General features: G+C 42.5%; 1 protein-coding gene across 1 annotated transcript in view; it reads right to left on the reverse strand.

Annotated features, from left to right (window-relative positions):
* Nucleotides 1-2,841: 2,841 nt before the first annotated feature.
* Nucleotides 2,842-27,516, reverse strand: part of arhgap44a (Rho GTPase activating protein 44a) — a 39,070-nt gene continuing 14,395 nt past the window's right edge. Inside the window, exons 4-22 of the mRNA XM_041062755.1 lie at nt 17,476-17,515; nt 16,862-16,981; nt 16,646-16,722; nt 16,355-16,466; nt 16,064-16,140; nt 15,835-15,949; nt 15,581-15,649; nt 15,287-15,368; nt 14,761-14,888; nt 14,031-14,142; nt 13,440-13,521; nt 13,195-13,275; nt 12,843-12,956; nt 12,662-12,753; nt 12,068-12,251; nt 10,768-10,956; nt 9,085-9,594; nt 6,724-6,869; nt 2,842-6,638 (exon numbers count right to left, since the gene is read on the reverse strand). Coding sequence (XP_040918689.1) covers nt 6,124-6,638; nt 6,724-6,869; nt 9,085-9,594; nt 10,768-10,956; nt 12,068-12,251; nt 12,662-12,753; nt 12,843-12,956; nt 13,195-13,275; nt 13,440-13,521; nt 14,031-14,142; nt 14,761-14,888; nt 15,287-15,368; nt 15,581-15,649; nt 15,835-15,949; nt 16,064-16,140; nt 16,355-16,466; nt 16,646-16,722; nt 16,862-16,981; nt 17,476-17,515 — 2,845 coding nt within the window. The 3' untranslated portion in view covers nt 2,842-6,123. The remainder of the gene's footprint in view (nt 6,639-6,723; nt 6,870-9,084; nt 9,595-10,767; nt 10,957-12,067; nt 12,252-12,661; nt 12,754-12,842; nt 12,957-13,194; nt 13,276-13,439; nt 13,522-14,030; nt 14,143-14,760; nt 14,889-15,286; nt 15,369-15,580; nt 15,650-15,834; nt 15,950-16,063; nt 16,141-16,354; nt 16,467-16,645; nt 16,723-16,861; nt 16,982-17,475; nt 17,516-27,516) is intronic.

The following is a 27,516-nucleotide window of genomic DNA, read 5'->3' on the forward strand; positions in this document are numbered from 1 at the left end:
TCCGCATACTGTATGTCATCAAAAGAAACACAAAGGGGTTACATTTTAATAGCAAGGTATGAACTTGGTTTAGAGAGGGAGCAACGTGTGATTGGAAAGACCCAGTTAGGGTTTCACATAGACAGACCTTCTCTCCTCCTTACATCACAAAAAGAAGTGTCAGATGTTTAAAAAAAAAAAAGTATTCTCACACAATTTTCTTTTGCACTGTAATCTTACACTTGCTGATAAAATGGAAAAGTGTTTAATAGGCAGATAACTGGATAGAGTCAGTGGCTGAACTAAACCGTTCAGTAACATCCTCTGCAGCATGTGATTGGTTCCCCTTGCAGCGTGTATAAAGAAGCTGTAAACAGAGTCACCTTTAAAACTTTGAGTAAGAAATAATTGATGCTCCCATGGCTGTCGGAAGGAGATAGACTAGCAGGTGGGGATGAGCTGAGCCTGGCTGATTGCTGTAAGGAGATACACTGCTGGACTACAGCATTAGATTACCACAGACTCTTAAAGAATATAGATTGAGACAGCAGAGGTGGGTTTATTTTGGAAAACATGAGAAAACAATTAAAGTAATGATAACTAAAGATAATATGGCAACTGATTTCTTAGAAATAAGTCTAAATACTAGCTGTTCTTGAGTAGAGTTAAAACAGTTTCAACAGAATTGCAGTGAATTATGGAGCATGGGGTGGAAGTTCCTAACAAATGAAAGACTAGTTCTCAGAATGAGCTTTATCAGTGTCACCATCCTCACAAACCTGGACACTCCTAGTTTCCTCCTGTGGCAAGCCCTCAGTCATGCTGCTGGGCCAGTCCTACAGGTTACACCTTTGAAGAGCCCTCTGTTTTTTTGGCCCTACCTGGTTTCTCTGAGTGTGGGAGGAGGATAATAATGATTTAATCCATTTGATGAATCAGACTTTTTAGATCACAGCCCTGTTTGTGGCTTGCGTGTGAGTGCATGGATCCAAATTAACCCTCAAGTTGTAAAAAGCCACAGCAAAGAGATAACAGCTGAAAAAGAATAATACTAGGAATGTGTTCAGGTCAAATTATGACAGTGCCAAGTGAAACAATTGCTCAATGAATCAGTTGTTAGGTTTGTACACAAGTATGATCACACCTCTGTTAAACCACATCTGTTATCAGGGCTCATTAACTGATACAAACAAAAAAAGGGAAAAAAAAATCTGGAAAAAAAACATGGAAATAAAACCCACATGAACCAGGTGAGATTATTAAAAATGTAGAGTTTAATATATATATTTATTTCTGACATTCTGATAAGGATTGCAGGTAGGCTTCACAGTACACACTGTGTTCCACTTGATATGCTAAGCAGAGGAGGAAGGGGTGGGCATGGTGGGCTTGACAAGCGGCAGGTTTTGTTTATACACTAGTAGTGAAAGCAGAAGGAGGCAGTACATCCACAGGCAACGTCCACTCCTCTACCGTATTGCTCAGAACCCCACAAAGGACCATTTGTCGTGATCCACATTCTCACTAAATTTTATTCATGACCCCTCTCACAATCCCTAAAAAGACAGTGATTGACACAAAACGTGGATTATCAAAAGACTATCTAAGCGCATGCATGACACTTTTTCAGATTTTCCTTTTTTTTCTCATTTAAAATCCCCCCCCCCCCCCCACAAAATGTAAACAAATTGAGCTTTACTTTAGACCAACATACGTGGTGGTGAGGTGCGATAGGAAATATAGGCCTACAGTAGTTAAAATGCTTGATAAAACTACATAACAGTGTACTATTAGGTGCAAAAAAAGTGGCTCCTATGAATATGCTCATGAAAACTGCTATAAAGTTAAAGTACTGGTTGAAATTAGGTGTGTGATGGAATTGTGACTTGAGTTTTGGGGGAGGATACAGACATTTTTTTTTCCTTTTCAGCAGCATAATAATCACACCTATAATGAATATGAATGCATGCTTTTAGGTGGCTGTAAGTTCCAGTTATGATGCACAAAAGCATTACAGTAATACTGCCCTGTACTGATAATAATACATGCCAACAGGCCCTAATTAACCTTCATTCAAAAACTAGCTCTTGTTCGTCCTGTTAGTTATTACAAAAAACAGGTCCCCTACCACTGGAAATCTGAGTGAGTCACATTCAGAGATACCCCTGCCTCCTTGTACAAATGTATGGATCCAGCAGAGACAATAAAACCTCTAGCACACATTGATTATGCCTATGGTTCCAAAATAATAACCAGTGTGAGGGCACTTGCAATTGTCATATAATCACCACAGCTATCAATATAATTATCAACATCACCAAAATCTTCATAAACATAGTCCATTAAGAACACACACTGAGGCATACCATGAATCAGTTTTGGAGAGAGGTTAATCTAGAACTGATTTTTTAAAGAGGTCAACTCGCACGAAAAAAAAACAAAAACAAAAACTTAAAAAATTGCTTTGTAAAATTAATGGCTTTTTTACTTCTGAAGGTTTGGGAAGGGTGACTTTGACCACTTTTTGGACTGAGGTGGATCAGTAAACACTGTAATTGCACTTAAACTGACAAAATTCTTGTCCTAAGACATTCTGTATGAAATTAAAAAAAGTGACACTGCAGCATCTGTTATCTGATGAATTGGAAATACCTCTAATTGATTATCTAATACCAACAAAGGACACAAGCATTTTCAAATTTGGAAAGCGATACAGCAGATATGACAAATTTAACTACATATTATCTTTTCTAATTGAATTCACAAGTGTTTCTTTTTTTATTTTGTTATAGTCAATCCAACAATATGGGTTTAGGACTATATTTAGCCTCATTATGAAATTATTAAATGGTCCAAGGGGTCTCAAAGTAATCTAATTATTTACACAGGAATCTATTAAATAACTGATTAAAAAAGAAGGAAAGATACGGCATTGGCGTGTAACTTATTAGCGCTCTAAAATGTCTGAAGTCAAAGCTTAGGAGACAGAATTAGAAAGACCACAACTGATTTCTAGCAGAAATAACATTCTGCATTTCTGCTGCAGCATCGTTGTTACCTGGTGAAAGACTGTGAATCTACAGTAGACCTGTTCATTGTGTGCAGGGAAAAAAATAACACCAAATTTTTAATCATTACATTTTCTACACATGATAAATATCAGCACATATATTATTATTATTATATATATTCAAGATATGCATTTTACATAGACTTTTCCTCTCAGATTTATATACATCAATTTATATACAGTCTTTGTATTTACACTAGGGGTCAAAGGTCACTGAACCTGAAGCACTTGAAACAAGGTTAAGAGAGAGAGAATCATTTGAACCTAAAGGCAGTGAAGTCATCCATCCGTGATCATCAAGCTGCAACAGCACATGGGTGGTCTAAATTTACTCTGCAAGGACAACAACAACAAAAACACTCACACAAAGTAAAACACTGCCATTCTGAGGCCCTTGATCCGAAGCAGTTCGATCACACTGGCTTGTCATGCAAACACATCCTGGTGCTTTCTTCATAACTAAATAACAGGTGCAAGTTCAAAAACTTGAATTTACAGCGACATTCTTCTCATACTGTGCTGGCATAAAGTGAGTTAAAGTGAGTTTACCTATATGAAGGTAAATGTCAGGTAAAGAACTACAGTTGCAATGTGGGATAGAAGAGGGGAAATCAAAACTTGTGTGTGATGATAAGAATCGAACTGCATTAAATGTCTCATCTTGCATGCGAAACCAAGCTGGGCTCAGCATTTTCCTAATGTGCACTAAGCTTGAATACCCTGTGAATAATATAACCAGATTACCCTCTCACTCTGTCTCTCTGTTTCACCCTGAGGATGGTCTTTGCTCCTAACCATGTCAGGCTCTGAGTTTCCTTAACCAAAAGTTCTACAACTCATGAATATCATATTGCAATTTGATTGCATGTTCTAATAAGGCAAAAAGAAATTGAGAAATATGCACAGAAAATACCACTGCATCAAACAACAAAGATGAACAAAGCATAGCAAAAAAAAAAGAAAAAACTAATGAAAAAATCTTGTTATACTCATCTATATTCCAGTCTTTCCTCCAAAGGCAACTGTTCCTCCACTATGGCATTTTGGTGTTTTTTTTTTTTTGTAGTCACATTTAAGTACTAGCGAGCAATTGTAAGAGACGAGTTTCTTTGCAGCCTGTAGCAGATGTGAGGGAGGGTTCAAGTTCTGGTTTCAGGTGGGCATTGGTGAGGCCAATTGGTGTTTCCATCAGGCCTTGGCGGCGACAATTAAGAGTATGTACAGCCATAGGGGTGCTGGTAAGCTGTGATGCCTTAGGGTCATAGGTCATAGAGTGGTGCTCTGGGGCTCCTCCTCAGGCACAGCATCCCCCTCTGGAGAGTCTGTCACTGCCAGGGACCTCCTGCAGGGGGCACCGCTGAACTCATCGATGAGGCTGTCCAGATTGACATTGATGGAAGGGATTTCATAATTGAAGATATCTAATGGTGAGCATGGTGGGAAAGGTGAGTATGATGAGCAGAATGGTGAAAATGGTGATGATGAGCAAGAGGAGGAGGAGAAGAAGGCGTATGAGGATGATAATGAGGTGTAAAAACGGAAGAGAGCAGAAATAATATTAATCGTTTTGAGTCTGAACTCATGGTAAGCGGCATATGATGTCTGCCCTGATTGAAAGAATCAGCAGATTACATGTGCTTCACATTCTACACAGGGATGTTTTCAGTGTGTTGCTAGTCACACCTGAACAAACTTGGTGGCGACTAGTGTGGTATGTCACAGCTTTTTGTGTCTTTTGAGACAACAACAACAGATATTTTGTCAGGTAAAATACAATAACAGGTTAAAATGACTGCACAGTGACACATTACTGTACACGTTTACAACAATGGCCGGATAAACCAACACAGAGGCAACAAGATGTGTGTGGAACTCTGTGAAAAAATGGCACCAAGACACCAAGTGAGCTTGAAGTAACAATGGAAATCTCATGAAGACTGAACAGTTGTTCTAAATATAGATATGTTCTAAAATACGGCTGCATTTACTGAAAGCAGCAGGTTCAAGCAGAGACTGATGACTACTCCTGTGTAGGAATGAGATGGAGTGTGGCAGTGTAGTAAGAGGGAGCAGGGGTTATAAAAAGCGATGAACCTGCCAAAGGAGGACTGGGGGTTACCTGTGGCCCCCCCTGATACCGGTGGCAGAAGCGTTAGAGGGGGATGTCTGCTGGCACAGGGCTGGGAATGGGGAACGAAAAGGGGGGGTGGGGGGCGCTTTAAGATGGACCTTTATAAGCGACGGTGTCTGCAATGTGAGCGCAGTGTGGTGCACTCTGGGAAGTCCTTAAGCCATGCATTACTGGTTGAACCACAACACCATGCAAAGAGTCAATAATGTCAACCTGCTAACAGGGAATAGGGAAGATTTTCTGATTGAGAGCTACAGGTAGGTACGTTTGAGGCAGGCTGCAGGAGACCCCAGAGGCAGCCACAGCACGAGGCCAGGCAGTGAGATGGAGCGCATGGGGCGGGGGCGGTCTGGCTTACCCTAAATGTCCCCCTCACACTTAGCCCACACTGAATCCCTGGCCTCACACAGCTGCAAGGTACACAATAGTAGCAGGGGGAACAAGAGAATGATAAATATAACAAAGTGACAGAATGATTGGTATATATTGACAGAACACCTCATCATCAGAACATCATACTGTAGATATAATGTGGGGTTTGTCTGGCTAGGTTTCCACGCCTGCTACGCAGTAAGAGAGACTGGACTGGTGTGAACCGTGTAAGCCTCTGACCTACCTCTGCCGAGTGAGGGTCTGGGTAACACAGATAAACAGAGAGCACATGATGAATCTAATGGCAACTTCCATACAAGCAGGACGAGCTATGCTTCTCTGATGTTTCCACACATTACCCAGAAACATCATCACATAACACAAGCAATGAATACATAGGTCAGGAGATTTGCTCACTACAATAGCACAAAAATGCTAATATTTACATTGTATCATTGTCAGGCATCTGTGTCTAAAAGGCAACTTTTATTCATTCAGACATTCGTTTGGAAACAGTCAATAAAGGGGGACAGGTATCTCTTATATCTACAATGACAAGTCCTACAGAGTCCTACACTCGTCCACCGTCTCCATTGGACAGGGCCACAGCGAGTCTGAGAGAGGGCCTCTGCAGCCCCACCTGTGGTGGTGGCGGGGGTGTTGGTGCCAAGGGCTGATGTTTACCTGTAGACATGCTCTCCCCAGGAGACAGTCCATCCAGGAGGCCCTGCTCCAGGGGCTGGGGGACTGGGGCTGTGGCCGGGCCAGTGAGCCCCGGAGGGGCTGTGGGCGGCTGAGGAGGGGGCAGGCTGGGTCTCTGCCTGGGCTTAGGGGTTGGCCGAGACTTGGTGAGAGTTCCGGTCAGGGAGGGCGGGGACGAAAGGGAGTGGGGCGCCCCCAGCGGGGTCTGCCCAGGGGAAGATGGGGGCACTTGCCCTGGAGGGCAGGCCAGTCCATAAGGGGAGGGGGTGCTAGGAGGTGTTGGGGACAGGCTGACCGGTGACGGCTGACCTGTGGACTGGTCGGACATCCCGCCAGACTGGCCATAGGGGACCTTGGGAGGCACAGGGGCCAACTTCTTGGAACCTGGAAACACACAACACAGTCACATTACTGCCTCCGGTTCAAAATGAAAATACGTACGTAAGCTTAGACTGAGAGAAGTGCTGACCTTTGCGCAGGGTGTGTGGACTGTGCTCTGTAGAGTGGGGGGACTGGCTGCTGCTCTGAGGACTGCTGCTGGCAGGGACTGTTGGGCCTGCCACCTGGATGGCTTTGTGTCCAATTACAGGGGAGAGCTCTTTACTCTTCAATGAACTGAAAAAGACAGATGGACATTAGTGTGCAAATAGCATCAGACACAGTTCATTTGTGAACACGTTTACATTCTGAACTGTCAGTATACCTCATGTACATTGCCTCAGTGCCGCCACCACCATCATCATCATCATTTTTGTGTGTCAATGCTTTTAAGTAGCCAATGTTACCAATGTTACCACAGTTCTCTGAAACCCAGAAAATTAGGTCAACACTACACCAAGGGAAGCAAATTTGTGTATACGGGCCAAACAATGTCACATATTTCAAAGACCTTTTATTTAACAGTTATAGCGACAAATGATGCAAATAAGTCCCTAAAGTTGCAAATCTTTCTGCATGTTCAAACCACAGTACATCAAACATTACTGAGAATCTAGTGTTGTCTTTGATGAAAAGGTCACTGACCACCCAGGGACTAAGAATGTCAATATGTCTATTTTTGACTGAAATAATGAAGTTAGATGGAATTGTTAACCAGACAGATGCTGCCTGACAAACCCAATGAACATTCTAAATATCTCGCCACCATTATTATAATCACATGAACATAATGATGACATGTTAATTATAAAAACCCCCCAGAAATTTTAGTTACAATGGGATAAAAAAAAAAACTATTGAAAGCATGTTTTTTAGAGCACCAGTAAACTGGAAGTTATAAAAGAAAAAAAAATTGCACATACAGAACCTTAGTGATATGAACCAAGGCAATTTTATGACGTGGAACGACTGAACTACAGCTCAGCTGGGAACTGAACTGAACTCATTCAAGATCTGAATGTCAGGATGGATTCCTGACAAAAACACCACTGAGCTTGAAGAATTCTTTCCAGAATTAGCGAACAGAGGGTGTACATATTTGTAGCAGAAGTAGCATTAAAGAATCCTTCCTTGGACAGAAACCCATAAATTACATTACATTAAGAATTAGGTTGATTTCTATGCAATACAAACAGTAGTGAAGATGTTCAAAAAATAGAGCAGAGACACTGCATGTGACTAGATAAGTCTAAACCTGCTAAACCTGCATGTTTTGCAGGCAATAATGAAGGCTGTGCACTTAGTCAAGAACCCACCTTGCAAAAGATTATTACTATCATTTACTGTACATTTCTAATTAAACTGTATGAGCTGTCAATAAACATTGTTAATTACGATGCTTATTAATAAGCTTAATTTAACATCCTGCATGATGGTGCCAAAATCCATGCATGTACTAAGCTTGGCATTAACTATCTTTGTGTTTAAGCAAACTTCGATTTCGATTATGTTAAAATGGGAATAACATTGGATATATCGTATATTGCTTCTTTCTCTGCTTTTTAATTTTAAAACACAAACATATTTTGAAATACTGCAACCTGTTCTCACTGATGTAAGTTCATCTGTAATTAATATTTGCAGCAATGATACACTCAACAATAGGAACTAGTATACTTGCAAATACAAGGCTTAGCTCATGAAGTCTCATCCACAAAGAGCACCCACACTGCAGTATAGTAGTCACATTTAGGATTATGTGACATCTAATTAACTGCAATCTCCTGCAGTCCCTTTGAGCTGTGTGCCTCCAGCAAATACAGTAAGTCTGAATGCGAAATCATGGAGTTACCAAATCACAAGAAGGAGCATTGTCAAGCGAGCTTGTTCTGACTGCTGACAAAGATTTGCCATAATGATTCACGCTGCCCTGTGTGGTTGTAACACTAAAGACTTATGACTCAGGAAACTGCCACAGTCACTCTATACAAACTCAGCACCTTATGTATAGCTGGAAGATGCATATGCTGTATGAAGATATTCTATACTTTCACTTCAAGGACATAACTGCGAGGAGGGTATTACATCACTGACCTTGAAAATCTTTACTTCCTGATGTTTTCCTTCTGATGGTTAGTAAAAAATTGCTGCAAACTGTAGAATAAATACATTCATATGCTATCTGATAGCCATATGCAGCACTGTTCATGTATTTATCGTCTACTCAATACCAGCATCAAACCGAGTGCTGTATAAGCCAGTAACATCCTTAGTTGCTAGGCAACCCCATGAGAGGCATCCCCGGACAACCTGAATGTTACAGAATCTGAGATATGTAATTTGACGGGGGAGGGAGAAAAAGCAAAAAAGAAAATATGAGCCAGCGAGCTAGAGGAGACACAGCTGCCACTCTGTGATGCATCCATAGTGGCCATGGGTGTGTTGTATTTACCTAGTCAGCCTGGGGGGTCCTCTCTCTCGGGCACATGGACAGGCAGCCCACGGCGGGGGCGGGGGTGCGGACGAAGGGAGGCTAGGGGGGTTGCCAAGGGACTGGTCATGGCGGGTTAGTACCAAGGGGGTTTTGATGTAGAGTGGTGAAGCATTAGTGTCTGGTGGGGGGGCATGCGACATGTCACCAGGTGGACTGTGCTTGGGGAAGTGCAGACAGCTGGGCTTGGGGTTCGAATTGATGTCAAGTGACGAGGAGGAGGAGGAAGAAGAAGAGGAAGGGGGCGGGGCTGGGGGAGTGAAGCCAGACCAGCGCATTGGGGGTGGGGGTGAGCCAGGGGGCTGGGACTCTGGACCCGGTGCCACAGGGCGAGCGCAGGGTGGGGGTTTGGGATAAAAGTGGTGGGGGAGAGTGTGGCACGAGGAGGTGGGGTAAGGGGGGGGTGGCCGGTCCTCCCCTGGGGGTGGGTGGGCATGAGAGGTGTCCGGCCGATTGGGCGACACGTCTGAGCTGTAGATATTAAGAGAATAGACAGCACAAAAGAAACAGCTCTAGTGATTGAACAGGGAGACGCATTGGAGCGATATAGGATAAGCTGCTTTGATGATTAGGGTGTTAGTGTGTTAGTTGGTCCGTAGGCAAAAACAGAAGAAAAAAAATAGAAAAAAATTGCATTTTAGGGTGGGCGGTGGGCACCAAGCTTAGCACACAGTCAGCTTAGTGCAAATACAAAGACAAGCACAAAGAAAAAGCAAAAGAAAAGAAAGTTTTATTGCCAAAGGAAAAGAATACAGTGTGTAGAACTCCCTCTGTGATCACCTTGTGTCTGCACACTGCATGGAGCTGTGAGGATCTGTCTCTGAAGCCAAAGTGCTGGTCTGCAGCTTACAATATTATCAAGCTGACCTGATGACTGAATCTCCTCAACCTCTGCATATGGAAACCCTCTCGGCCCCTAATCCTGTAAGACTTGTTTGCATTGCAGGTCCTGCAGTCAGCCCAGGGCAGTGTGAAACAGACACAAAACCCTTTCATTGGCTGAAAGAGCCACAGGAGAGGAGGGGAAAGCCAGCCAAGCCAGAAGCCATATTATCTCTTGTCTGCCACACAGACAGAGCCAGCGACCATGAAGTGATTATTCATGTGCTTTACTATGATAATCATACCAAAGAAATGATGAAATCAGTCTGAGTGTCAACAGAAAAGGAAATAATTCACGACCAAAGCTGAGAAAGCCAAGCCAAAACAATGGGATACTGGAAATACTGGCATGCTCGCAAGGACTTGCAGATTGAAGCTTAGTGCCATGTACAGAAACAAAACTTCCATACAGTACTTCGACTAAAACCCTTCAGAGTTAGAGTCAAAAATGTCATTATCCTTTTGAAAATTGAACCCACAGTGACATCTACCTGACAAACAGGAGAAAGTGATGAAATGTAGAGAGTGAGAAATCATAACAATAACAACAGAATGAGGCATGAAGGCGTAGGTGTTGACAGAAATACACCAAAAAGAACATGGAAGTGTTTCAAATTAATGAATGTATGATTAACACTGCCAAAGATCTCGATCACACAGAGCTGAGAAGTTAATGATGGTGATGATGATGGTGATGACAATAAAAATGAAAAGGAGTGGATGCGCGGGGGAGAGGGGGACAGCGTCTCCATGTTGACTTACCAAAACCTCTCCCCAGGTGGCGGTGTCGCGGACGGGGAAGTGGCGAGCTCTCCAGGCTGCTCGGGGATGAGTGTGTCTGCAGGAGAGCCGGGGCCTTGCATGCCTGGGGGTGTGGAGGAGGCCTTGCGTGCCAGAGTGGATGAACCCTTACGAGACACCCAGGAGGTATCCATAACCCGGACACCCATACTGGAGACAAACACATACACAGAGTCATATATGATAAGAAAAGAACTACGAGGTGAGTGGGGGTAGTAAGGAAAGAAGTGGGGGAAAAAGGCATGATACGGTACCTTTGTATCTTCCTAATGCTGCGTTAGTAGGGGAGAAGAGAGGCAAAAGTGATATGAGATGAGGTCAGAGGTAATGCAGACATGGTTCACAACACCACACTTAACCCACTCAGACACCCAGTATGTACCGTATATAATGGGGAGATGAGATCTGCAGAGGCAGGAAGGAGCAGAAGGGATACTCCAGAGGTGAGAGGATGTCAGGCCACATAACCAGCCTGTACTTATCTACTGAGTGCCAACGAAAGGCTTGTTTTTTCTAATTAAAACCTGTTTGGTCGTAGAAATGTACAAACACACAGACAGAGCAGACGCTTTTTCCTAAGCTGCTCATTACTCTAAACAGATAAAAGCTATTTTCTATCACCCCATATTGATAGCTGCTGAGTACGCGATGCACAGATTTAGATCGATTCCTATAATATTATAGCCGTTTTTTCTTAATTTGATGGGGGTATTTTGCAGGCGTGGGTTCTAATTCTGCCAGTGATTTTCCACCGGCTGGATGAGTGACTCAGGCCAGGTGACGTGCTAGCCAGACTGGGAAGGAGGAGCTGGGTGTGGGAGGATGGGAAGATAGCACTTGAGAAATATTTCCTGAGAAAAAAAAAAGAGGTAACCAGCAGCCCTCCATCAGAGATCAGTTGCCATAGAGACAACGCCACTCAAGGCAATTCAGCCCCATATTCAAATGAGACTGGGTTTTAGTGTTCTCCCCTCCTGATGAAGTCTTATAATAGGGGATGTAGTTGTGTTTTCTGGACTTACTAACAGGTGAGATATATGGGAAGATTCTCACCTCTATTACAGGACGTGTAAATACTCCACCAAGGTAATGGGATCTTAATGTGCAAGTATTGCCCTCTTCAAATATAAGAATTCAATATCAGATGCCTGAGAGGAGGCGTGGGTGGAAAGAGAAATAGAGCAAGAGAGAGAGAGAGAGAGAGGGAGGGAGAGAGAGAGAGTGAGAAGTGGACAGCAGAAGGATGCACTTGGCATCATACCCATCCTTCTTGTAAAACTCCAGCATCATGTTGTCAGTGGCAACGCTCAGTGGGCGTCGGCTCTGGTCGTGCTGCTGCTTGCGATCAGATTGGTCCATGTCTGGTGAGGGCATGGAACTGTAGTTGGAGTTGTGGTTGGTGTGGATCGGGCTGCCATAGCTGCCTGTCAAGTTGAATTCAATGTCTGAGGGAGAAGCAGACACACGATCAGCATACAGCAGTGTTGGTCTGTGTGTGTTGTGAATGCACAAGACTACTCTGAAAAATTGCAAACTACCAAGTTTAAGAATATTGTACTATATTGCCTAAAATAGATAAAATCTAAATTTAAAAACTGCCACTTCTATATAACAAAGACAGTATTATAATGAATCTTTATCTGAATATTATATTAAGTAATTAATAGAAAAATAAATAAAATTCAAACTGATTTTCAGCAGACATTCGATGCGTTAATCTGAACAAAACTGTGGGTCATAATCTATAAAATATGTATTTTTAAATCCATCAATTCAATTACAATGATGGGAGATCCCTAAAAATTTATATGGTGCACAGCCTGACTACAATATTATATATACTTGTGATCCACACCTCCAGGGAAGAACCAGTCAGCATGCTGGATAATAGGCTCAATGATGCCAACAATCTGTAGGGACACGGTGGTCATCATCTCTGTCATGTTTCTGGGAGAAAGAGAAAGGAGTGAGCTACAATATAAACAATATATAATAAGTTTAGGCAAAAAATGTAAGTATGTTGTCGTAATACATACGGTTCAGTGTGTGTCCAGAGCAAGTTAGGGCCGAGGACAATCGCCATGTTGCCGGGAGTCATCTTGTTTGCGTCTTGATACTCACTCAGCTTGGCTAAGAATTTGATTAGATATCTGTAGGATGTAAATGAAAGATCTTAAAGTCTATTTTTAACCTGTTTACTCCTTTTCTACAGGCCTGATAATTGCTATTTCTCTATTTCTCGGCTTCTGCTGTCACTTTTCTTACCTGTAGGTGGCGCAGGTTGGATTGAAACCGAAACATAATTGGACTTTTTTTTTGGTCTTTTTATAGTTGTCCAGCCACGTGGGAACATTAGAACTGGACAGAAAATGAGGGGAAGCAACTGACCTGAAATTGTTCAAGTTGTCTGTGGGGAGTTTTTCACACGTTGCCATTAATGCTTGTAGTCTCTTGTCCATATCTTGAATGCTGGGGAAATAAAAAAAAATCATTATGGTTTGCTGTTGCTCCACGTCCTAATAAATGTCCCCATTTTTTCATTTTGGCAGTTAAAGACTTTGGACTATTTTCTATTTTGGCTAGTGGCATAATTCAAGAAAACACTTTTAATAAAAAAACAAACAGCGACTCACTTGGAGGCCTGAATCCATTCATCATAAAGTTCAGTGGTCATCAATGGCTCGGGGAGCTCACGGAGGTATGATTTCAGAGCTCCTGCAGGGGAGAAAAACAGGGAGAGCGTAAAAACTGGTCAGCTTTTGGAGAGAAGTGGAGGGTTGTTTTCTCTCTTCAGAGCACTGGTGAGGCCATGCCCCGTATCTCCACTCCCCTGCAGCAGGCCCTTGCAGCTAGTGCAGCTGCCAGACTGAGATTGCTCAACACAGATTTCATGCTAATGTGTGAAATGGACAGCAATATCAGAACAGAAAGCCTTCAGCAGAACAGCACTGAGGGCAGAGCTGATGAAGACTGTATAATCACACTCATGCTCACCCGCAGACTCACATTTTCCACCAACTAGGTCCAAAATCAATCCACAAACTTTTGTATTGTACAAACAAACTTTCCACATCATAAGAAAACGCTGCAGACACTGAGTAAAAATCATTGTCTTTTATAGAGATATTTTACTGTTTTTTTTTCCTGACTTAGAGTGACAGCGTGTAGGGGTTGTTGTTATGGAAATTGGCTTTGAACAAAGCATTTGTGTGGGTGTAGTTCACCTGCGATGGCGTGTGGGTCAGAGGAGTACTCCTGCACATCCAGAACTCCGCAGTCCAGGGAGGCTTTCAGTTTCTTCAGCTTGGAGGCTGACGGAGCCACTCTGAAGAGGCCCTGCAGCCCACACACAGGAAACACATAATCATGAGTAATTATCAGATCTAACATGACCTGTGCATAAATGCTACACAAAAGTAACAGCTTCCATTGTTGCGCACTTGACACTGGGATATGATAAATAACACAGGATCGAACCGGTGGTTTTGAAGGTTTGAGTCTATGAACTATAAAACATGAAGGCTACACTTACACTATATTACTGCCAACCATTTTTCAAAGCATATCTGTGGATTTGTAAGCCAATATAAGCTTGTCAGAATGGGTCTTTTCAGTCAGACGAGGTTTTCTGAAAACTGGTAGAAACAGCAGCTCTGTCCAGATAGTCTTTCTGTCAATTATACTAATGACATAAAATTTTTGTAATTAATGTTGGCACATTTATGGCATCCATTTTCACTAAAGTGTGTATGTGTGCACACATATGCACTTTTTTGAATATATGCATGTCTGGCTGTCACGTCAAGTAGAAATACTGATGACAACCCCGAGTGTAACTGTGAAGAATCAGGGGTTTGTAATGGCACAGACTCATGCACAACAAAATACAACAAACATATTTTCCTACACCTGAAAAGCCTAGGTTGATGTGTATTTGTGTGTGTTGCCCTCTACCTCTTCTTGCATGCCACACTCTAACAGCATGGTGACACAGGCTTCGATGGGGAAAGCAATCTCTCTCCCACTAATATTCAGGTGTTCCTCCAGAGACTTGCCGAACGACGGCTTCTCCACCCACGCCTCTGCAACACAAAAGAGCAGCTTGAGTCACACACAGACGCAAACAAGCCTACGCACTGCAGTTTCATCTCCTCCTGAATGACATAAGGTCAAAGATTGCATATGAAGTTTGGGGACACTATTTGTGAGAACTTTTATTGAAAAAAAAAAGATGAATTGAACCCTTTCAAGGTTGGATTTCAGTATTTCACAGGTGTTTATTAGGATTGTTTGTGTTGTTTGAGCCATCTGTTTGGTTTAGCACAACTAGCCATATCTTCAGTATGAAGGTGGGTAATTATAGGTTAATGAGATTGTTATGTGACACGTCAGGGCTATTAACTCCTTTACTTCTCGTCTTGTTATTGCTTCAGGTGATGAAATGGAGCAGATCTCTACACTCATACAGTGCATGACTCACCTTGGTGAGCTTTAATCTGGGGCAGGACACTGTGAAGAATCTCTAATGACTTCCTGTGATATTCTGCCTGTGTTTCTATCAGCTATAGAGGGAGACAGCAGGAGAAGATATTATAACAAGCAATCCATGACAAGTGTGTATCATACAATATAATGCAAGCTATGCTATAAGTTAATCTACAACATTTACTATAATCTGAGCTAATATGAGTAATGTGGGGAAAAAACTACTGTGCAGAAATGTAGTATCCAATATATTTTCCCACTGGGATCACAACTTTAATTATATACTCACTGTCTGGAAGTAATTTGCATAGTCGATTTCTTTGGCCACAAAATTGTACATATCTGCTGACAACTGATCCTGAAACAGAAAGAATAGAGAGACATCTTTTAAAAAATGACCTCACTAGAGTCCTACATGTAACTGTAATATCCTCCTGGCCAATGTGGTCCATTTGCATCCGATACATGCAGAGGGGTTATAAATCAAATGGTGAGCAAAGCAGCTGGAGGAGGGAATAATACATGAATGGATTGGTGACTCACCCTACAAATCTCCATCCGATTGGCTGCCTCTTCCATCTCCTCTCTGAGGGACTCGGACTTGGCACCAGGCTGCAGAGTGCTCGGGTGACTGGACGACTTGGACGACTGCTGATATCTATGGGCAATTGAAAAAAAAATCACTACACTGGATACGTCATGCTTCCGGCACAGACAGTTAAAACCTGCACCTTTATTTTATACAATAAATGAACAGAAGCAGATCCTTCACCTTGTCCGGGCAGAGTCCATGTCCAAAACAAGTTTAGCTAAGTGCTTCCTCTGCTTCTGGATATTGGGAATGTCCACCTACAAGAGAAAATTAAGTAGAGGATTACAGTCGGCTCAGAGGATTAAAGTGCAGCCCTTTATGTAAATGAAGACCATATTCTGCTTGTAATTTTCTGTTAATCACAGCGGAAATAAAAAAATTAATGTAACAGTGTGCAGCTCTCTAATTCAGTCATATCAGGAAGGTGTTATGTCTTAATTGGGGCTTTAGGTAACAGCAGTGCCGGCTCACCTCAGCAAGCACATACAGAGGCTCCACCACATCCCTCTCTATCTGGAACTCAAACTGGATGAGCTCCTGGGCCAACTTCTCCTCTGTCTCCCCACACAGCTTCAGCATCTTCCTGTTTGGTGACAGCGAAACACAAAGTCACAGGCAATCAAATACAATTAAAATGCAGACAAGGGTAATGAGGACATAGAAGAATTCAATAGCCAAATCAATAATTAAAGATGACTCCGTGAGTGTGTGTGTAAGTGAGGGAAGTGTGTGAGCACAGGCTTGTTAACTACAGTGACTTACCCCAGGAGAGAGTCATCTCCCAACACTGCAGCCCCTTCTACCATACATTGTGCCAGGATTGTGAGCGGTAGTTTTTTCTGAAAGCAGAGAAAAATAATTTTACAAGAGCTTCTGTAAAAGATAAAGAATAATGTTATATTTTATTACCACACATCACATCATACCAGTTTGCGTAAGTTGTCAGCATCTGAGGGAATGATGGATAGAGGTACTCACAGAAGGCGACTTTACAGATCTCTTCTCCACATCAGTCCCCTGTTGACCCTGCAGGCAGGCAGTCAGCTTCTTGTGAGTGCTGTGTGTCACCTGCTTGACCAGATCCAGACGCTTCTCCACCTGGAAGAACACACACAGACACATATCAAAAACCTGTTTGGTATGCTGCATGTGTTACTACAGACACAACATAGTACTCTAACAATACATCAGTCATCTCTCACACAGCATTATAAATACCTATAACAATTAGAGGTTGCGAGATGATTGATGGAATAGGAAAGAAGAGGGATTGCTTCTTTGATACAAAAACCTGTTTTATTTTTCTGAACGTTTGCTTTTTCTTGTGTGATAAGCTCTCCCCAGCTGCCTCTAAATATTGTTCAAGTGAGACTGTTTCACTTCAAGGGGTCATGAGACAAAATAGATTTCCATCACGTTTAAACACAGCCATAATAATCACATCATTTCCACCTGTTAAAAAACACAGCGTGAAGAATGACAGCACTAACTGCTAACAGACCATCATTTAATCAAGCACCTGGTTCGCAGGTGTTGTCCCCTTCTTACACACACACACACACACACACACACACTTTTACAATGTATCTTACCTGTAGAAGGTCCTCGCTCAACACTTCTGTTTTTTCTGCCCTATAAAGATAACAGCGTGAAACAGTTAGGGAGTTTAGAGGACGAGAGAACATAAACATTAGCTGATGCTGGAATTTTTAAATTGCAAATAAGCAACAGTGCGGACATCTGTTTCTGTCGGGTATAATGGCTCTGTCAAATATTGAACTTCGTGCAGCTCTGAGTATTGATAAGGTCAGGAAAAACAAAAACTGCCACAGAGATGGAATTTGTTGATATATCCTCTTTCAAGTCAAGTAACAAGCTGGACAGTCTGTGAAGATGAATATTACAGATAGCTTTTGTACTCTCACGTGAGAGCAGAAAACACATTTCTTCCTGCAGACATAAAAAAAAAACCTCCTGTTATTCTCATATCTTTTCTCTTTTCGTTGTTTTCTGGTGACACATATGGGAGAAAACTGAAATATTCTGGAGAACACATAATAAAACACTTTTTATTAGTTTATGATGACGTGTTAGTTGTCACTGTGATTTGAAGCGCCCTCTACAAGTAGCTCATATATCCAAAAGTATTTCATAATGGTGTGTCTTTGCCAAAATGTTTCTCAGTTGGGAAATAAGGACCCAGCTGTTTTGCACTGGATGCAGAGGTCTCATTTACTAAGCTGTTGTACATCATCAGTGTGGCAGTGCTCCAAAATGGGTGGACCACATCCATGCACCTGTCCCTTTGGAGTATGTGTGTGGGTGTGTGCATGTGTTTGTATGGCTGCCCCACTAAGTCATGATCTTAGACAATACATCGCAACAACATATTAATTATCTGGCAAACGATTCATGCTGAAAACCTGCTGCAGTGCTGCAGCACAAACACGAGTGAAACAAGCAGGACAACATTGAACAAAGGCCACTGATTCAAATATGCCAGTTCCCACTGAGGAGCATCACTTCCCACTGTGAATCCAGCAGACTGGGGACATAGCCAAACTCTGAAGGAAAGGGCAGAGCTGCACTGCCGATGAAGCAGATGAAACTACTCATGCGGAGTAGTGATTGAGCCATAAGCTCACAAAAGAGCAAACGACTGGATATCATAAAAATGTGCTGTCAGCTCAGGCTTTTTTGGGTGGTGGAGATTTATGAAATATGCCTTTAATAATCCAGAAGGAAAAGATAAAATAGGCAAATTGCCTCCTTGGACTGATTATATGGCAAATGAATTTGTGTTATTTTGCGTTTGAACACCAACAACACACAACAATGCACATGTCTACAGCAACAAACATGGACCTATCAGATCAGAGTGGAGGATAACATGTACTTCCTGCTTAGAAAAGGGGCTGTAGTCTGACAAGGGAGGGACTGCTTGGGCAGACAGTCTGACCTCTCAAAAAGAGTCAAAACCAGGTCCTGCAGACCCCCAGCAACCACCCAGTGGTGCGCATACTCTCTCAGCAGTTCCCCTTCCTGTCTGCACAACCTCTTCCTGCTATTGTGCCTGAACCATGCCAACGCCAATTGCAAATAATAGCTTTTTTGTATAATTTATTTAAAAACATCATCTGAATATATCTCTCCGTTGACCAAGAGAATGGAAAAGACCTTGGTTTGTGCTCTATTCTTTATCAGCCAGACGAAAATACATCAGCAGCTCAAAACTAAAATGCTCTTCTCATGTACGATGACTCGTCACCAAGTCTGTCAAATGCACAGCAAAGCAGCTCTGTGTTGTCAAGTGCCACCATGTTGAAGAAAATTCAGAGGAGAAATAGACCATGTCCGTTTAACGTTGACATGCTTTTGCATATTCCATACATTGTTGCCAACAACAGAAAGCTGAGCTTTAATGATGCCAGTTATTACCATGGCTAGTCTCAGTGCCAAGATGTGAGCATGGAGCCATGGGAACTGGGTCAAACCATGTACCAATGGATCTAATCACAGCCAGCCTCTTGGAAAACTGCTCTGACTACTGAGCTAGGAGGAAAATACAGGAAATGTGTGTGTGCGTGTGTGTGTGAGAGTATGCACGCCTAAGAGAGAGAGGATGATAGCAGAGCAAGAGATTTCTGGCATGATATGTGAGGATAAGTGTGATCGCAGATTGCTGATTACATGACAAAGGGGGTACAAAAATAACCCAAGCAGTGCGCTAAAGTTTGGCACAGTTTTGCTGCAACACTCCAAGCAGCCTCTAAAAATCTCTAAAACTCCATGTTCTATAAAAGATCTTGCAGGCAAGACTGTCACATGTATTCCATGCTGAGTGTGTAGCCTGGAGGTCTGCAATGCAGCTGTGAGCTCATCACTGTCAATGTGGTCTCAGATTGGCTGGTTGAGGTGTCCCTTGGGAGACTCTGGCAGCTGAGGGACCCTAATAGGAGCCCAATAGCACAGATGGGAGAGGAGCTCCGGCACTGACAGGGATGCGGAGAAGAGACGATGTTAGCGATGTCTGGCAGAGATAGATGAACAACCTGTGAGGCTCTCTGGCCTGGTTGTCTGTGTCAGGAGCTCTACTGAAAAGTTTAGCCATCATACTTTCTCACGAGTGTGACAGCCGCATATGCTAGAAAGTTTTAATAGTGAGGGATCATCCTATTCCTGTCACTCTTTCTGTTTGTTTCAAACATATGTTGGTCGTGTGTGGGGGAGTGTTTTTCCTAAAGGCTTGTGACTGAGGGAATGTACTTTCCAGGCTAAAAGGGTTGGTAAAAAAAAAAAAAAACAGTTAAGTTGTTTAAAACTGGGGAATGAAAAGTTAGCACGCAGACATCTACTGAGACATCATCATTTCACTGACCACAACTGATGTGGCCAATATGACCTAGACATCAAACAGATTGGAGCCTGTCTTCAAAGGCAGCAGACTGTCTTGTTCTTTGAGTTTGTTTGTTTTCAGACAGTGGTATTTCCTCTAAGGAAAGCAATATCGTACATCATCGGCCTATCAAGACACACAGACAAAATAGCATTGCCCAGACTGGAATAAAAATGTTATTGGAGTTGCTTGGCCCTGTAGAACCTGTTATAAAGTTAACCTGAAGGAGATTTTGGAGGTGAGGAGAGAGATTCCTCTCAACAAATAGTGTGCAGAATGAGTCCTGGGAGGAAAGTAAACACGTGGGAGAGTTGGCAGTCATGTGGGCGGTGTGCTCATGAAGGGGGAAGAAGACGTTGCCAGGTTTATGCCAACCATCTGCCACTTTGCAGGCATTCCTTTACCTGGAGCTGCTGATGACTCAATACAAACAGGCGAATACTGACACACGCACAAACACGTGCACACACGTCTATAAATATACAGATTAATTAGCTTAAGTCAAAATGCTGAAATTTGTCATAGGGGTTCAACCAAAAAAATCCCAAAATCCAACCAAATTTCAAAATCTTGCTTGTTTCAGTGATACGTCAGTGACAAGAACTACAAATCTGTGCAGTGCAAACATCGACGACTACAGACACTTGAAGGAGATGAATTTATTGAGACAATATTTAAACTGAGAGATCAATTGTCAGACTTTGAATAACTCCCTCTTCACCTCTGGTAGCAACATTAACAATAAGAGCTGATAAGAAGAGGGAGAGGCCTGAATCTGTTGAGGACATCTGGGCTTGTGTATTTATAGTTGGCCAAAGAGAAATGTAATTTTATTTTTGCATATTTTCCCAGGAATCTTAGAGATTCCAAGTCATTGTAATTCCATAAAGTTGGGTGCAAAATGTGTACCAAATACCCAGCAGACCATTTCAGCTGCACATTCCATACAAATATGTCTTATATAATACATATTTCTAACTTGAGATATGTTAATGTTGGACAGCCGCATGTTCAGCCCCCCAGCACCGGGCATGGTTTATGAAAGCATGAATAATCCATGTCGACATAATCAAAATGTGAAGAAAATAACATGCGCAGTCTTGAACATATTGGCTTGGTAGCTAGCTCTCTGCTACAAACTTTTCAGTCCACAAGTTCATCTGAGATCTGTCTGCAAAAAAAAAAAAAGGTGGTCATGCTCTGGTTTGCTCACACTGCTAGCCTGGCTAACAAAATGGAAGAGCTGTACTACATGCTAGGTCCTGTGCTGCTAGGCGAGGGCACTGGAGCAGAATGGTGGCCCTGGGCCTCAGCAGGGCACCGCACGGCCTGGAGCACTGGCATTAGTTCCAAAGTCGACCACACACACATACAGTACATACATACAGCCACAAATACACACAAAAACACACAGCAGTGTTCATGCTAGAGATACTCTCTGAATATTTCTCCATTGAATGCTTTTTTTTTTCTCCAGACCTTTGCAGGGCAAATGCATCTAGAGGCCCACTCGGTTCCCTCCCAAATGACAAGACAGAGGGCTGATGGGAGAGAAGGTTACTAAAACAGAAAAACCCACTTACTGTAGTTGTCCAGCAAACTAGGTCACAGTTCTGTTAAGTATGCAAGAATAACTGCGAGAGGAGTGTACACACATGTCACGCACACAAGCGTGCACACACACAAAACACACACATGTCCAGGGAGGGAGTGAACGAGAGAGAGAGCCTGAAGCATTCAGCAGCGTTTCACTGGAAACACAAGCAGTGAGTTATCTCTAATAACTTTATTTATGGTGAATAATCTCCACAAGAGGCACTCTGCTCTGTCACTTAACTGTGTTTTTACACTTGGCATCTGCCTGAGCACACACACACACACACACACACACACACACACACTGCACCTAAACGATGTGAGATGTCCTGTAGAGAACATCATGTAGACAAAGAACTTAAATTGAGGCAAGGAGTTTCAAATCTGTGCTCTATTTCCATCTATTTCCAGCTTGTGACCGTGCATGAAAACATGGCGACAAGCCATCATTCTTTGTTAATTCTAAAATCTTTTAAAATTTGCCATTTTTGAATATTTAACATGTTGGTTGGCAAAGCCAATCGAATGTGATGAAACAGCTAATATCAAATGAGCGTTTCCAGGCAACCAAAGCAACTGAAATATTTTACATCTGCTGTATAGAAAAGGACGATGAAGAATCATCTTGTATATTTAAAACTAAACTTTACATGAAAAATGAGGAACTCTAGTAAAGGCAATGAGAGGTAAACAAAACAGGAAATTGTTATTAGTGGATTAGTGCTTCCTGTTTTGAGCCTATTGGCATTCCTGAATGGAAGGAAGTGGGCATGCTGATAGGGAGTAACCTGCCTCCTTAGGAGGACTTAGTTATTTCTAACAACAATGCCACTCCACTCTAGCTAACCTCATTTATAGCTGTTTATAACTCAGAATTACACAACAAATAACTGTAAAGCTACGCCTTGGATTGTACACCACAAAATACTCAGAGCATTATGAGCAGTGTGCTGCACACAAAGTGAGAAAGTCAGTAATTGCTTTCTGAATGTTTTAAAGACGTAACTTTACACTGCACTACTCCTAACTGGATATAAATGCTTCTTTTTATGAACAAAAAAGATGGCTACCACAGCAGAGAGTGTAATACCTCCATAATCAATTCAAATAGTTAATTGCAAAAACATTTCAATCTAAAAATCATAAATGTAACCTGATAAAATTTATGAGTTAGAGGAATGTGGTATTTTATCACTTCAAGACTTACATTTGAAAATGTATTTGTCAAAAAGAAGCCTCACAGTATCTTTATGTATTTTATTAAATCCTCTTTAGACCTCATCTTGTTTCTGAATGTCTTGTATGTCATCTGATTCATGTGCTGCATTTCAGTCAGGCCCCGGGGTCACTTTCTGTTGGAGATGAGATCATGAGCAAAAGACTGGGTCAACCCCGACACATGCCGTGAGGCATCGTGGCTGTGATCGAACCCACCTGAATATGCGCCAGGACAAAAAGAAAACCAAAGGAGAGTTTGAGTCCGTTGAGATCAAGTGGCCATCCCTAAAGCTGTTTGTGTGCCATGTTGTCTCTTTCATACTGGATGTGCTTTTATAGAACACTGGTGCTGAGTTTTTAGTGGACCACCAGTACAGTGGCTCTTTAAGAGATTAGTCTTTTGAGGGAATCAGCGACATGGAAAGGGAGAAACAGTGCTTTTGTCTGATATTACATCATCTCTCTTTTGATGGCCAAAAAGGTCCCTTGACAAAGGCTCTTTATCACTAACTCTACCCTGTAGTATGCTGTCTCTGAGAGGCACTGATGGGGTTATGGGAGGGTTATCAACACCGACCTCTGATGCTAGTACTGAAAGACACTACACAATTACAGCAGCAGATTTTGCTTTAAAGAAAGACGCACAATCTAGAACACAAGTAATGACTAATCTCTGACTGCTGATGACTAGTGCTTTGAAACTGAATAAAAATCTTGTCATTACATAATATGTTGAGAAGTTGAGAGTGTACTTTCCAGTCAAGATTTAACTATGTCATCAGCCACAAACTACACAAGTGTGAACCCAGAAGAGCAGTGAGTCGAATGACCTACGAAAGAAACTCGCTCTGAGATCTTCACAGCCTTGTCCTCATCTGCCAAGCCAGCGAATCAGGGCAATGAGGTGGAGGAGGAGGAGGCGAGAGAGTGTAGAGGAGGAGATGCTGCATTGGCATGCAACAGGGTTGCCTCCTACATCTCATGTTACCTGTCAGTAACCATATGCTTTTTTAGAGTCCCGCACACATTGTTGCCAAGAGGTGAATGTGTGCTAATGCTGTGCAGAATGTACAAACAGGCAAGGATGGTTGTTTTTTTTATGCTAACAGGAATTTGTTTACAAGATTAATATGTTCAAGGGATTCGTGCTTAATCGTTCCTTTTCTAGCTTTTTTGTCAAAGGACGACTATGAGTACTCAAAGTGACTACATATTAACATGCAAACCTTTCACTTAAGTGTATACAAACATTCACAGGCACATTTCTGTGTTTGCCCAGTGCCCCTCCTTCCCTCCCAATGTTCCACTTGTTAAAATTCTGTCTATAGACCCATGGTCTTTTCTCACTGAAAATCTATGAGAGGCCAGCATGCAGGCTCATTGGTAATGCATTCACCTACTGCATCACACTGTCAGGAGGAAGAGAAAGAGAAACAGAGTAAGAGTGAGACAATGCGGGAAAGAGAAAGCATCTACAACTTATCTGCCTGCCCACAAATGGCTTCCATTTTCTGATAATTGCATTGTGGAGTGGTGAGCTAAAGCCTACCCTAAAGGCAATGAACAGGAAGGCTGCTATGACCATACACTAGTGGTATTGTTTGACAGCATACAGGTGAGTGATGCGGAGTGTGAAGATGGGTGGGGAGGGCATGGAAGTTAGGGCTAGAGAGAGTGGTGCCCTTTACGAGTATAAAACGGAAACGTTTAAGTTCATGTGTGAAATTCACTTATTGTACGGCACGACATATTCTTACAGACTTGTATCATGGAATCTTTTACCAGGCTGTCCTAGACCTAGATAGGGTAGTGAGTTGGGAATAGAGAAATAGGTCATGAGAAATGGAGGGTGGGAGCTGGCTGTACCAAAGTAATCTTTTCCTGGCTTGTTCAGTGTGTATGAGGGCATCAAAAAAAAAATTATTATGCTGTTTTTCATACAAATACTCAAGTGAAGTTCACTACCCTTAAAATCATGGAAAAGATCTGAAAAACACTGAGTCCTCAAACCCAAAATGATGGCAACACAGAACAAAATGAAAACACAAATTCAGGCATAGACATGACACACTGTTGTCTCTCCCACTGTACCACAACACATCTCTTTAAGCTATAGGGTATGCATGGCTGCACATCCTCCAGTATGAAGTCTTGCTCCACAGAGGTGATTGGTCAAGCTGGTGATCACATGACATGGATCTCACCCAGGCAGCAGCGGCAGCAGCAGCAGCCTTGGAGAGCAAGAGAGATGCTGACACAGCACACCTGATCTCCAACCCCCCTCTAAAAGAAGACCTTCAAATCTCCATCACATATGAGACACATTTAAGACTTGCAGTAATGCTGTTAGTGCAGAAACACTCAATATTTCAAATATGATAACACCAGATGATGTCAGAAACAGATGAGGAGATTAAAAGTCTGCAGTTATAACAGCTCAGTCATTATCTCTAAATGAAGACACGCTCCTGATAAAACACACACCCACCCACTCAAACATAGTCATACAATTTCCAACATGGCCACCTACTTTTTCTTCTAGATCTGTTGAGTTGGTAAGAAGTGACTGTGATTGGTCAGCGGTACTAACGGTTCCACAGAGACTCCCGGGGGTTCAGGAAGGTCAAACGCTCAAACCACCAGAGTAACCACGTTCCACTCTGAAGATGACTGAGGCCTGAGTCAGCAGAATAGTAAATCTGAGGCCTCAGTGAGTACAAGATGGAACGTAACTCTGATCAGTGAAATTGTTAATTAACAGACTTTTTCCTGATATGCTAATTTGTCCCCAGCTTTGCAGGGCAACATTAATACTGCTCCAAGGAGCCTTGTATCTCATATGCCAAACTGCTGGAAAGACAATGAAAAGATAGCTTGAGTTTAAAAGCGTCTCCATTTCAGTCAGCATAGCATAGTTACACACTATCTCCATGGAATGCCTTCAGCAACCATAGAAATCGGGATACCATGCAACATAATAAACATATACACGGTCACACATTCTCCTTTGTGGGTGGTGCTCTCATGGGACACTATCACCCTTGATGGTTTGGGTGCAGACATAAGAAAAGAGCTTTTCACCAGCCACATACATGAACCACCTCTTTGACTCCTTCAAATTATCAATGGGGGAAGAAAGTCTTCAAAAAAGAAGGTCCCAGTATTACACAGCCAATGTTTGACTCTGTTCAAGGTCACTACAGGGTCAGATCTCTTACTTCTTGCTCTCACCCAAAGTTAAAATAAAATGTCTTTCAATGGAAGCTCCCCTTGGCATGGAGTAACGGGTGCTGTATAGCTGACAGTTTCTGATTATGCTTTGATTTGAGGGTTTGAGATGGCAGTGCTGGCTGTGAACAGTAGGAATCATTAGTAGGGGGCATGGAGAATACTGTTGCTCATTATGGCTCTGTGTTGCAGGCAGACCACCACAGCAGGTTGCTGCTGCTACTCATAGACAGAGAGACGCACACTTAAAAGAAAGAAACTGCCCTCTCTGTTCATATGAAGGCCCACAACTCGTATGCCCACACACACACATCCAGAATCACACCCACACACACTCTAATGAGTCACACAGAAATGATTATAAAAAGACTGGAGCTAGAAAAAGCAGCCTGAACCAAGGGGTAACTGACAATGATAGCACAAGCAAAGCCTGCAAGGTGTGCCACCCCACCCCCCCACCCCCCCCTTCTGAGTGCATGCCCCTCACGCAGCCTTGTAATAATAATGACCCACACCTCCTGGTCCTAATCCCCCGGTGCTGAGCAGAGAACACCTTCTGGCCCGGCGCTGCTTGACAAGCTGCTCAGCCTTCCTGTGAGGTGAATGGGGGAAGAGTGATAAACCCATAGGACCTTAGTAAAAGGTCACAAAGCATCTATTCCTGAAGGTGGGAAAGGATTGCAGAACCACCCAGATGCAGATGCAAGTGCAGGACATAGAAGAGAGGAATGGGAAATCCTTCCACATAAACCTCGTATTTATTCAGTTTACTGGACTTTAGGAACCGTAGTGGCTTGATAAGGGCATTTTATTTGATTAGAATATACCATTATTCAAACAAAAAGTAGGTTAGATAAATGCCAGATGCGGGATACGACCTTCAGGAATTCACGGACCTGATAACCCACGCCTAGGAGGTGCTTCCCTCCTCACAGCTGATATTACTGCGTAATGAAAACATTGCGCCTTTTCCCATTTTCCCTCACGTCTCAGCCCACACCGCATCCGTCTGCATCACGTTCACCTATTGACAGGTTTGGTGGCAGGAGGTAAATTTAATTACAGCATAACTTCACTATAGCTTTTCTTTCATCCTCGAGGGGGTGATACCTGGTCTTAAAGAAGAGGTCGTGTCTGTGTGGTGGTCGGTGATTCTGCGATTGTCTATATTTAATGCATTTCCGTGGGCAGGTTG

Source organism: Toxotes jaculatrix, chromosome 18 (assembly GCF_017976425.1).
Source record: "Toxotes jaculatrix isolate fToxJac2 chromosome 18, fToxJac2.pri, whole genome shotgun sequence".
NCBI classification, from domain to species: domain Eukaryota; kingdom Metazoa; phylum Chordata; class Actinopteri; family Toxotidae; genus Toxotes; species Toxotes jaculatrix.